General features: G+C 43.9%; 1 protein-coding gene across 1 annotated transcript in view; it reads right to left on the minus strand.

The window, feature by feature from the left end:
- Positions 1–12,865, minus strand: part of Adcy9 (adenylate cyclase 9) — a 46,426-nt gene extending 33,561 nt beyond the window's left edge. Inside the window, exons 1-2 of the mRNA XM_028760768.1 lie at positions 12,787–12,865; positions 5,167–5,357 (exon numbers count right to left, since the gene is read on the minus strand). Of these exons, the coding sequence (XP_028616601.1) occupies positions 5,167–5,357; positions 12,787–12,865 (270 nt within the window). The remainder of the gene's footprint in view (positions 1–5,166; positions 5,358–12,786) is intronic.
- Between the last annotated feature and the right edge of the window lie 692 nt (positions 12,866–13,557).

Below are 13,557 nucleotides of genomic sequence, written 5' to 3' on the forward strand. Positions count from 1 at the left end.
CATAAGCCTTCTGAAGACAGAATGGTTTGTGGACACTGGGGTTTGACTCAAGAGCTCCTGGCCCCTGATCACCATGGGACTTTACTCTGGCTGCCTTTCCTGTCACAAGGAAATATCCTGACACCTTGATCTGCTGAGCTCTGATCACCTGAAATGACCCAAGCTGCTGTGACTTCCATCTTGGCTCCTCTGAGTAGCTCTACTGGCACAGACACACTAAAGGGAGTACAACCATCCCCTAAACAGCATCCCTACAGGACAAGGAGTTTGCTGGCTGTTGCCTGGGTAACCCGAGAGTCCTTGGAAACTCACCAAGAGCACACTTCACCATTCCCTCTCCCCCCATGGTGGACATGGGCTTTGAAGGAAAAACCAAAACCATTCCTCTAATACATATGAACCCACTTTTATGTATTTCTAACATGTTTCGATGCATGCACTCTAATTCTGGTCAGAATACATGGTGTAGAGTTATAAAGCGGGGTTGCTGGGCTTTTCTGTTTGTTTTTACTCAAGGCTGTTTCCCATTGCAAGATAAATCATTTTGAAGTCAACACCTGTCCCTTTCCATAACTGCCACAGCAAAGCCTCTTTGGGGGATGGAAACATCAGTCCTGGATTTGCCTGTTTAGTATGCTGATTACTGACTAGTTAGCTATGTCTGGGTACTAGAAGAAGCATCCTCTACCACAAGGCTCATGGTGGACATGGCTGGCTGGGGTAAGCATGACAGCACACATCAATCACTGAAATCCCCTCTGAGCTCTTTGTGTTTCAGTGTTTCCTCCTCAGACACACCCACAACACAGGCACAGTAAGTTCCATTCTACACAGGAGGAAGCTGAGGCGGAGAAGAGAAGGGGCTCATATACAGTCACACAGTAGGAAAGCCACGGAGGAAATATGAGCCTAACCACACACACTGGGCGCTCCACGGTGGGAAGAAGGCACTATGCCACCCGTGGCCAGGGCTTTGTTACTTAGGTATGGACAGGAACACTTTCAAAACATGATTTCTGCTAAGAAAATATCAGAGGTGAATAGAAACGAATCCTTACAGGAAAACAAAGCAGCAATGATGACAGAAAAGAAAGGCTCCACAGATCTGTGAGAACAGGAAGCAAGACTGTTCAGGAACACTGGAGGCAAAGCCACAAATACACAACTGTTAAAACTTAGACACAAGATCTCAAAGTCACCTTGTGAAGAATCAAAGAACACTAATTACTAAACTTTTCATTTAATTCCTCAGCCCTACAGGACTTTTAAATTTAAAAACCAAGATTGATTAAAAAAAATCCATGAGAAGAATAAATTAAGATTCTACTGAGCATGGTGGTGCAGGCTTGTAATCCCGGAGGCATAGGCAGAGAGAGCAGGAGGGTCTGAGACAGCTTAGGCTGTATGAGACCCTATCTTTAAAAAAAGAAAAAAAAAACAAAAAAAATGTCTAGATTAGTTTCAGTAGGCCTCGAGGAAAAAGTATTGTTACTATATTATAGAAATATTCTGTCAGAAAAACAAAATAAGAAAAGTATTTAGCATTTTGGGAAATGTCCCCCACACATAGCACTGCACATCCAGTGACATTCACTAAGTGACACTATGCATGTCTTTCCACTTAATTAATATACATATTTTCTTTATTACATATTTGCCTTTATGCTGTCTGTATGCTAGGGCATGCGTGTGACTTCCTCCTGCCACCTTGAGGGTCCTGAGGACTGAACTTAGGTTGTCAGGTTGGTGACAAGCACCTTGACATGTTGAGCTGTCTCATAGGTTTCAGAATGTCTTCAGAAATATCTCCTGACTTATAATTGCGGGAAACAGGGTCAGACACATTGTCCCACACCTATACTCTCAGCACTTGGGAGACTGAGGCAGGAGAACTGTGAGTTTGAGGTTGGTCTGGGTTAGATAGCAAGATTCCTCCCTAACGGCTCTCAGATTTCTCAGTTCAGATTTCTTAGAACAGGCAGCAATGGCTGCTGTGGTAGTCTTGTGATTAGAGAAATCCTGTCTGGATTGTTGACTCAGAATTTTACAAGTCAACCAGACTAGAGTCTCTTTTGTATCCCACCTGGTGCCCATCCTGAGACTCTATTGCAAAAGGGAACATATTTTGAGAGACACCACTCTATGCTAGGTCTCTTCAGGGGGCCAGGTCATGAATCCACTGGGAATTACTCTGTTCGATGAAGTAGTCCCCAACACAGGAAAAGCAGCCTGCTGAAGGGAAGTAAACAGACTCTACATAGGATCCAAGAGCAATGGAAAAGCTCACGTTAGGGCAGGCAATATTACTAAGGCAATAAACCAATGTCATGAGTTCAAGGCACTGGCAGGTGTACTGGAGAGACTGACACAAAGAACGCAGAGCAGATAACTGGCATTTTACAAAATCTCCTACTCAAGCATGGACCTTATAGAGCTGAGTATCATCGTCACTGTCTTGGATGCAGACTCAGTGCTCTACTGCTGTGTAGAATCATAGTGCAGTTACGCAATGCTACTGAGTTCTCAGGCCCGGATGCCTGCGCTCTTCTGATGCTGGAGGGATGGGACTGTAAGAGGGGCTCCTGGCAGTATCAACTACACCCCGTGGCCTGCCTTTTATCTCTTCATGTGCTATATACCCCAAATGTGGGATTGATTGACTCCAGTGTTCTGGGATCTAGTCTGAAGAATCCTTACCATGTGGCCAAACTATCCATCTAGAACCCAGACATTATGTCTCATAAGCTAACTCATCCTTCTGTCCTGAAAGGGACACAAAGACCTTCTTTCCCTCATCGCACAAATGTCTTGGCCGTTCAGTCAACAGACCCTGTATTCCATTTCCAGGAAACTCATGTTTGGAAACGTGAGCATGGCACTAGGATATGCTAAGTGGTTTTCACCCTTCTGATCAAAACAGATTTACAACTAGAAGAAAATGGTTTTTCAAGAGAAGAGAAATCTGTCTTAAGGCATTTTAGCCTAGAATCCCTGAGGCTAGTATTGCTGGTGTGTCCAGGGGACCACAGTCACACATGATCAATAGGTAGACAGATACACATCATTCATTTTGAGTTTTGAGCTCTATTTTCTTACTAAATAAGGAATGTGAGGCCTGGGGAAACTTTCCCCACACACAAAGAACACTTTCAGAAAGCCACATTTTTGTTTTTGTTTGTTTTGTTTTAATTCTTCCCTGCCCGTTTGAAGCCGGTCTGTAACCTGACCGCCCTCCTGCAGATGCCATAGAGAATCTGTCCCTATCTCTAAGGCAGGCATTTGAGGGAAAGTTAGATATCCTGACTGCCCTGCATATACAGGAGTCCAACACTACTATCCTAAGCTGTCACCCACAGTAGTAGCCTGGGTGACACCGGGCAATGACGGGAACATTTGGATTAGCATAACTGGGAAGGGGGATATGTGGTATTAGTAGGCAGAGGTCAGAGATGGTGTTGACCATCTGGCAATATGCACCACAGCCCAGTATCCAGGATTATCGGGTCTGAACTGTTAGAATTGTAAAGAAAGCTCTTTAAATTAATGAAGCACATAAGTAAAATGATAAGTGAGCTTTCAATAAGCCTGGACATGGCACGGCCAGAAGTAATCAGATGACTGGCACCGAAGTCCAGAGTCTTCACACATAAAATAATGTGGATACGCCAGCAGACTGCACACTGTAAAGCTTGTTATTTTTGTTGTTTTGGAGACAGGGTCTTGCCCTCTAGCTTAGACTGCTCTCAAATGCACAGTAATCCTCCTGCTTCAGCCTCCTGAATGCTACAAGTATAAGCCACCAGCCTATAAAAAAATGTATAAGCTTATGAACAGGCAACCAGCTTCCAAATCTAATAAATGTAGGTAAGCCATACTCGACAGCAGCTGTTACCACAGCCCACCATCCACCATCTTGTTATCTGAAAGCGCCACACAGCAGAGAACTATTAGAAGTGTCTTGCTGTCTTTAAAAATGGAAACAGAAATACTTAAACATGAAAATAAACAGAAGGGGCGGGGAAAGCACCGTCAGTAAGATACTCACTATGAATGCACGAGCTCCCCATAGAGAGCTGGGGCTGGTGACATACACTTAAACTCCTCATGCTGAGGGGCAGACAGCACACTGGCCTGTCAGCAGGGTCTAATTAGTGAGTCCCATGTCCTAGTAAGAGGCTGTTTTTAAAGAGTGGGGCAGGCGTCAGAGGTTGACCTCTGGCCTCAACACAAACACACACACACACACACACACACAGAATCAGAGACACAGAGTATGAATAAAGTAAAAGTAAAAACATAAACAAAAGGCACCCACAGAAAAACTAAATCCAATGGATATGGGAAAAACAGCACACAATGAGAACAGTTTCTCATGCCCAAGGATGAGCATGTTAATTCCTGAGTACTTTCTCATGACATGCCAATCCAGACGTAGGCACTTCTGACTGTCATAGGAGATCTCTGTTGCAAAATACCAGAATATTCTCAACAATGTTCTTTTTTTTAAAAAAATAGAACTACATTGCAAGATTCACCCATACCAATACAATTTAAGATTATCACAAAGTTGCAAGGTGGTTGGTGGTATACACCTTTAATGGTGAATCTCTGTCAGTATGAGGCCAGTCTGGTCTACAGAACTAGTTCTAGGATATTGAGGGCTACACAAAGAAATGCCATCTCAAAAAACCAAAAACCAATGAAATAAAACAAAAAACATAATCATAAAACTGTGGATTTCAAAAAACAGAAGAGTGCTCTCCAAAATAAAATAAGATTCTAGCTCTCCGAGTATGATATAAGGAAAATTACCCTCACAGACATTATCATTGTCTTTGAGAGGCTCTCAAAGACACCACAGGCTCAAGAAAAAAATTAACCAAACTGAGAAATATTTTTAAGCAAAACAGAGAGAAAAATGGAGATGTATAAATGCTAAAAATTCAAGGATATTAAAAATGTGCAATATAACTAACTTTATATTAAATTCTTAAATCAAAAAAAACTAAATTGAAGGCATCCTGGGTCGTCTGCCATAGGGGGGATTAGTTCATGTTTTCTGCTGTAGGATTACTACAAAGTTGTAGGAGAGAGAGAGAGAGAGAGAGAGAGAGAGAGAGAGAGAGAGAGAGAGAGAGAGAGAGAGAGGGGAAAATAAAAACTAACCTTAAGGTTATCAAAGGTTTTGACAGTCTGCGCCAAGTCACTGACACTCCCTGGCGATGCTGTCCCCTGTCCCCTAGGGCCTGAGGACACCCGTGAGTCGTCAATGACCTCAAAGCCAGAAAGCAGGGCCTCTGCACAGCTGCAGTGGGACTCCTTGGCTCTCTGACCCGATATCAGGTATGTCTTCAAACCTATGACGGATAGAAATAACAATCAGCATAGACGGAAACTGTGGTTGGCTGAAGTGCAGCTGGCTCTGTGCTCTGTGGAAGGTGAAGCGTGGTGAGTGGAGAGGACCACAGCTTATTGCACCTTCCCGTCTTCCCAGACAGATGCAGCCTCAGAGACCACTGCCTCCAAGTTGCACTGTTTACTTCTATAATGTTTGCTCATGGCTGGCTGCATGGTTTACCTCTGGGAACTAAAATAAATGTTAACAGTTCTTCCACGAAGGCATCTCATGTCTACTTTGTGAATAAAGCAGAACAGACTGGAGGCCAGCTCCACAGTATGCTTGGTTTGGTCCTGACTTGTAAATACCCATCCCTGACCATTAATTATAAGGAGCCATCCAACCAGAGAGTGATCGCAACACCAGGCAAGGCCCTTCATCCAGGAAACTGTCCAGCTGCACTGCAAGAGAAAAATGCAGCCTTTCCTGGAGGAAGTGGTACCTAAACTAGAGAAAGGGCTGAGAAAGCACACCTTAAGAGCTCGAGCCTGAGCATGGCCTCCTGGTCCCAGGTAGAGCACACCCTCGCAAGCACCCTGTGGCAGCAGCCTGTCTCTGCTATCATGTCTCCCTGAGGTTGGCTATTGCTTGGTGTTTGGAATACCATGCCAATGTGCACTCACCAAGCACCTTATGAAGTATACTACGAAGAATGCAGAGGGTCAGGAGGACACATAGCACATGAGCTATGGTTGGGACCTGTGTGTAATCTGTCCCTTGAAGAGGGTGCCTAGAAGATGGGTGAGCAGATGTGACAGTGGTTATGTCACCAGCATGCAAGTTTCTCTAAAGCGGAAAGGCTGTTACTGACAGGATTAAGAGGCAGAGCTACCAGTGGCAGACAGCTCACAAGGAGTTCCTCCCTTGTGGATGGGACTGAGCTTCTTATAAAGACTTTATGTAGTACTGGAACAGTTTTTCCTTCAGCCCTCTGATGATAGTTCCTCAGAAGGATACAGCCCTCACCAGACAATCAAATCAGAACTAATGTCTTGATCTGAGACAATCCTTCAGAGCTCTGAAACATAACTTCTATAAATTACCAAGACTGTGGTATTCTGTTATGACAGAACTTTCAGACTAGGACAGAAAGCTTCCTCCAATAGCATGTCCTCCAAGTGAGGTCAGCAGGCATCCATCCCCAGACAGTGGTATTTCCAGAATAGTCTGAGGGGATCCCTCCAATAAAAGAACCTTTGATAAGTCTCTCTGTCTGTCTGTCTGTCTGTCTGTCTGTCTGTCTGTCTGTCTGTGTGTATGTGTGTGTGTGTGTGTGTGTGTGTGTGTGTGTGTGTGTGTGAGAGAGAGAGAGAGAGAGAGAGAGAGAGAGAGAGAGAGAGAGAGAGAGAGATTTGGTCCTGTGATGGGCAGACAAGCCTCCATACTGCCAGTTGTAGTTCCGCAAAACCTGCATCCAGATAACAAGCAAAGGCACACAGGCTGACTGGCAGTTTTGATTTTAGCACTTTGAATATGGCTTGCATTGTTTCTAATGTAAAGTCAGCTATTAACCTTTGGTGGTTCCCCTCACAGCATCTCTTGATGCTGTCAACATCTCTCTGGCTTTCGGCATGTCCTAGCTTGTTTTCTATTGCTGGGATAAACACATGACCAAAAGTGATTTGAGGAGAAACTGCTTTATTTCATCTCACAGGGGACAGTCCTCTGTTAAGGGAGGCCAGGGCTCAGGAACTGAAACAGGCCATGGAGAAATGCAGCTACTGGCCTGCTTTCCATGGCTCACCTGTTTTGTTTTGTTGTTGTGTTTTCCTTATAAAACCCAGGGGTGGCACAGTCCACAGTGAGCTGGGCCTTCTGTCACTTCAGTCATTAGTCAAGAAAACGTCCCATACCTTTGTCCATAGGTCAGTCTGATGGGGCGATTCCTTAGTTGAGGTTCCGTCTTCTGAAGTGACTCCAGTGTGTGTCAAGTCAACAAAAATATAGTCAGCACGTGGAAGTTTAGACAAATGTGTCATGGCTGATCTCTTTATGTATCGCACATGCGTGTGCGTGTGCGTGTGCGTGTGTGTGTGTAGCCAGGGAGCAGCTATCCTTCAGTGCACTCATCTGTGGGTGTCACCAGAGTCTGTGTCATGGATGGCACAGGGAAACAGGGAAAGAGAGTAAGGGGCAAGTGGAAAAGGCAGACATGGGCTGAGAGGTTGGTAGTGATAGGTGACGTTTCTTTGTCAGGAGACCAATACAGGATGAGGGTGTGCTCTTTGAAGAGGAGCCCTCAGCATGAGGCGTGGTCTCCATTACCTCTTAACTGTATGATCTACTGAATCTTGTTTGCTCGTCTGTGAGGCTGAGAAGAGGATCATCCTATGAGACTGGGGTGATATTTCAAGAGTCTGCATAGACGGCCTTTACAGGGGTGTATGCCTGATAAGGGCAGCTGTTATGATCAATGTGTTTGATTTGCTCATCATCAGGGGCCCTTCTCCTGCTCCTTCTACATAGGAAAGCAGATACAGAACTGCTCTGACTCGCTCTTAACTTGGCTCTCTCTTGGGGAGCTCAGAATGGCCATCTTGGAGACAACACTGCTCTTGCACAAATGTCAAACCTACACAGGCATCTCACAAGGAAGTCTACTAGATAAGTATCTGTTAACTTATGCTTTAACATGGAGAGTTAAATTTAAAGTAAATCTTGCTGCCCACACTAAAGGGGCGCCAGCATCAAACTAGAAAGGTAGGTTGAGCATCCCGTAAGGTGCACCACTGTGCAAAAGAGGCCCTGGGCGTGCCTTGCCTGAGTGCTAACATTTCGGGGTAACCACCCTCACAGACCCTGCCTTCTGACAGGACTAGAAGAACTCATCTGGGTTAAAAGGCCAAAATCAGGCAGACAAAGCATTTATCTTGTTAAACTTGCATACACAGGAGAATAATTACTGTCATTTCCTGAGAGCGTTCTTGGTAATTCATTTTTTTACCTCAGCAGCACCTCTATCTTTTACCAGCTTCATTTCACAGGGCTGCAGAGACGGGGGTGCTTCCTACTGTGTTCCCACCTAGTGAAAGAATTCATGTACAGGGCTCTCACAGCTCACCTCCTTGAATATTTTCCTCCCTCCCTTCCACACTGGAGACAGTACCCCGGACCCAGTGCACAGTAGGCAGGTTCTGTTATGACGCTTTAATACATACATACAGAATACATACAGAATACATAATGTATTTTGATATATTTACCACCATCACCCTCTCTTCTTCTTAAGTTCCCATTCTTGCTGACTCCTTGTATCTTTTATTTTATTGTATGGATTTTTGGTAGCCCAGTGAGTTTAATTAGGGTTCCTTCAAGACCACAAGTAAGGAGTTATTTATAGAAGCTTGACAACTTACCGGTGCCTACACACAAACAAAGGAACCTTCTCTCCCTCTCCCAGGAACCATTAACTGCCTACAGATCCTTGGGGAGAGATGGGGTTTTAGAAGATCTCTCTCTCTCTCTCTCTCTCTCTCTCTCTCTCTCTCTCTCTCTCTCAGGTTTTAAAATTGAGGTCTTACTAAGTTGCTTAGTCTGGATTCAGTCTCACTTGGTAGCTCAGGCTGGCCCTGACTATTTGATCCTCTTGCCTCAGCCTCCTAAGTAGCTAGGATTCTAGACCCAGCTTTCCTTGAGCGTGTGTATGTGTGCTCCATACACAGAGAGGCCAGAAGAGGACACTGGGAATCCTGTTCTATCTCCCTCCATCTATTCTCTCAAGACCAGGTCTACCATTGACACTAGATCTAAGGCAAACACTGGCAATCCTACCTCCACCCACCCCACTCGGGCTGAGCCCCCACAGCACTGGGATTACGGCCACACTTAGCTTACTTATTATGTGGGTGCTAGGGATCTGAACTCTGACTCCCACGGTGTAACAGCTAGCTCTCTTGCCCATGGAGCACCTCTCCATCCCTCAAGTATTCTTTAGTCTGCCCTTCTCACCTGTGGATTCTTCATCTATGAATTCAACTGTGGTTCAAAAATATTTTTTTCAGAAAATTGTATCTGGGGACCTGGAGAGATGGCTCGGTGGATAAAATGCTGCATTAGGACTGGAGTCCAGATGCTCAAAATCTACGTAACGTGAGGGAGCGGTGGCAGCTGCCTATAATTCTGGCACTTGGGAGGCAGAGATGGGCTCCCCAGAACAAGCCAGCTAACTAGTCTAGCTGATTGATGGTTCTGGGTTCAACTGCCTCAATAAATAAAGTGGGAGGCTATGGAAGGAGACATCTCGAATCAACTTCAGGCCTTCCTGTGCATGCACACAGATTTACTCACGTATGAGAACACATACACACATGCAAACACGTATGTATGTATACACATGCATATCACATATACATACATGCAAAACAAAACAAGATGTGTCTGAATTGAACATACACAGATATTTTCCTTGTCTATTGCTTATATAATTTTCTGTATCAAACATTTACATAGCATTTACACTATACTGGGTGTTATGAGTAATCTAGAGATAATATAAGGTATACAGAACAATTTATATAGATTATATGAAAATATGACATTTTACATAAGGGACATGAACATTTTTATATTTTGGTGTCCACAGGGAATCCTTAAACCAATTCCCTGATGATACCAGGGGATGACTGTGTATCATCAATTCTTTGAGGACAAAAAGTCTGTTTTGTACACACTGATGATCAGTTTTAGTGACTGGGTGTATGAATAAATGACAAAGTTCAGTTTAGAGAAAGGGTTAGACAGTCTTCTACTGTGTCCTTCTCAGTGGGTGCTTGCTTGGGAGTGAGAATTCCTCAGTCACCAGGACTCTAAGGACTTAATAGTCATTGCTCTAGAAAAGAAAAAAATTTAAAAAGCCAGGAAAGAGTGCTTAAGATGTGACTTGGGGGTTAAAGTACAACACAACAAATGCCTGGAAGCTGACCTCACTAATGATTTAAAACAATAAACACAAGAGAAGCAATGAGCTTAGGCTGGCTCGTAAACATCCTAATGTCTCTTCCCTTTGTCCTGTGTATTTGAAATGGTCAAGAAAATAAAAATTATTTTTAAACTAAAGTTCAGGGGCTGGTGAGATGGCTCAGCGGTTAAAAGCACTGACTGCTCTTCTAGAGGTCATGAGTTCAAATCCCAGCAACCACATGGTGGCTCACAACCATCTGTAGTGAGATCTGATACCCTCATATGGGTGTCTGAAGACAGCTACAGTGTACTTACATATAATAAATAAATAAATAAATCTAAAAAAAACCCTAAAGTTCAATTGGTCAATAAGGAAAATAATTAAAAGTACTCAACCTATTAAAACACCAATATCTATTAAAAAAACTTTATTTTTAATGTTTCTGCTTAAGAGCAAAAGCTTGGTTAAAAATATTTTCATCTTTTAACAATAAAAAATTCTATATAGATCAAATTCTTCTACTCCTATGTAAGACAAATGGCTGTAGAAACTGATTTGCTGGCTCACTACTTGATGATAATCACAGGTTTCATCAAATAGTATGTGTATACTGGTGAGATTTTATCTGTAAAAAAAATTAAATCCAAATAATAAAATCAACCTTCAGCTATGGTGGTCTTCACCCAAGTTGCAGGACCAGCAACTCTGGAAGAGCATGCTGCGCACACTCCCAGCAGCCTGCAGGGTTCATGTGCACACTCCCAGCAGCCTGCAGGGTTCATATGCTCACGCCTTCACATGCTCACTCACTCAGCCAGCAAACCCAATCCACACTGAGTCCTCGGTAAGCATCAGGACCTGGGCTGAGGACTAAAACACAGAAAGAAGCTGCTGCAGCTATGGAAACCGAGTCAAACAAAACCACTGGCCTTAGTTCCCTCATCCTTAAAATGAAAATTCTGCAACATGGTAGTGATGGTACTTCGTAGGACTGCTGTGGGCATCACATGGCAGCTGGGGACTAACTCAGAAGAACTAAGGAAACAAGGAGAGTGGCAGCTAGTGAGGGGGGGAGGACAGGAAGTGAAAGCTTAACACAATCCCCAAGAGGAGGGGATCCATGGGTCCCAGGCTTCTGCCGGCAATATGCTCAGGTGTCATTAAAGCTTTTAAAATGAGCGGGTAAGAGAAGAGAAGTGGAGGCCCAGGGTAACTACTCTGGAACACAGGGCTCAATGGGCCAGACAACGCTGCTCATCCGGTCCTGCTTAGGGGCAATGCCAGGAGCTGGGAAAAAAAAGACAACTATGGTGTCTCAGAGGTACCAAGTTTCCCTGTGCAGCAGCAAAGGTATCCGAGTCTGCTTCTGTTCCCAGGGGTTTAAGTATGGAACAGACACATGGAAAAGTGATTCCAGAAAGAAAAGAAATTAAAATTGAAGAAGCAGGTGAGGCTCAGTGGTATGATGTTTGTTTACCCTGCTCAAGGCTGTTTTCTAGACTAACACTGCAAATAAATAAGTAAATCTGAGAATATGAAACAGGTAAATAATGTGGAAAATCAAATAGGAAAATATCTTGAAAAAAGAAAAAACAACAACAACAAAAAAACAAACACAAGTTCCTCAGTGAAAAAAAAAGCCAGTTTCAAAAGGTCACTCACGAATGGTTCCATTTCAGTGAAATGTCCTCCACAGTGGGGAAACTGGAAGAGACAGAAAGCAGCCTGGTGTTGGCTGAGGGCATTTTAACAATGAGTTAAACAAGCACAAAGGGGAAGTAGAGGCCCAGGCTGACTACTGTGGAGGACTAGGAGACAGTGGGGCTTAAAAGACCAGAAGCAGCTATGAACTTCCAACAGACAGAGGTTTCCTCTGTGGCACGATGGATGGACCTGTCAAACACAGTTGTAATGGTTACACAACTCTTCAATACACTAGAAATCATGGAACTGTAGACTTTAGAGAATTACTCTTCAACAAATCAAAGATGTTTTAAAAGCAAAAAGAAATAAAACTAAGTGAACCTCGACAAGATGTGGAAGCTCTAACATTTCAAGAAGAAATAAAGCCAGGAAGAAGTATGCATGGTTTGAGCATTCAGAGCAAAGCATGGGTATCAAATAAAGGGGGAACCCTGTGTCCTAAAAGGGACTTAGAAACAGATACTGTCGTAGAGCTAGGGAAGAAAACACATAAATAAGAAATCATGCTAAGTAACCTTGAAGAACCGAAAATTCTACATGGCAAGAATTCAAAGTCTGCGAGAGATTAAACTCACAAAACAAAACTTGACCTTCACAAGATATCGCTAAGAATCACCAGATTTGTAACTCTCACATTTATAGTGTAGCCAGAAAGGTTGGGCCAACACCCAGCTGGGGTGTTAGGCTGCTAACACAGCTCCTTCACAGCATGTGGGCACCACAGTCTCACAGTGCTCCCAACATGTGGCCAAAGGCAGGAGTTCTGATGCTGGCTCTTCCTCACCCAGGCGTATGTCCGTGGGCAAGGACATTTCTGCTGACTCGTGGGCTGTGGCACCTGCATCCACACCTCTGAGGAACATCTTCAGCTGGGAAGGATGGTGCACAGATCCACAGACCACAGGTACCAATCTATTCTCTAGCTTCAAGTAATATAAAGGGATAACAGGATTCTTAAGAACTTGATTAACCCTTTCAGTAGCCACTCAAGGCTTCAGCATTGGTTGCTTTGTAGAATGTCTATTTGAGTTTCTGGCTTTCTTCTAAATTACACTGCAGTTAAAGGGACAGGCCTGGTGCAAATTTCCCACTTTAAAAATCATCAGGGTGTCTCTGTCTGTCTGTCTGTTTCTCTCTCTCTCTCTCTCTCTCTCTCTCTCTCTCTCTCTCTCTCTGTGTGTGTGTGTGTGTGTGTGTGTGTGTTTGGATATTTTGTCTGCAAGTATATCTGTGTACCATGTGGGTGTACCTGGTACCTGCACAGCCCAGAGGAGGGTGCTGAATCCCCTGGGACTGGAGTAATGATCGTAATGAACCACTTTGTAGGTGCTGGGAATTGAATCCAGGTCTTCTGGAAGAGCAGCCAGTACTCTTAACTACTGAGCCATCTTTCCAGCCTGTTACTCTTTCTCTCAATGAGCATTCTGTGTCAGCGCTGCTCCAGTGTCTGAAGCAGTTTTTCAGACTACATTTCCTTGTTTATGGGGTGCATGGCAGAGTCAAGTCCCCAACCCTTTGTTTGTTATTTGAGTTCTGTGGATTAGACTGACCCAGA

The sequence above is a fragment of the Grammomys surdaster genome, unplaced genomic scaffold, assembly GCF_004785775.1.
Source record: "Grammomys surdaster isolate TR1022 unplaced genomic scaffold, NIH_TR_1.0 126612, whole genome shotgun sequence".
Classification (NCBI taxonomy): Eukaryota; Metazoa; Chordata; class Mammalia; order Rodentia; family Muridae; genus Grammomys; species Grammomys surdaster.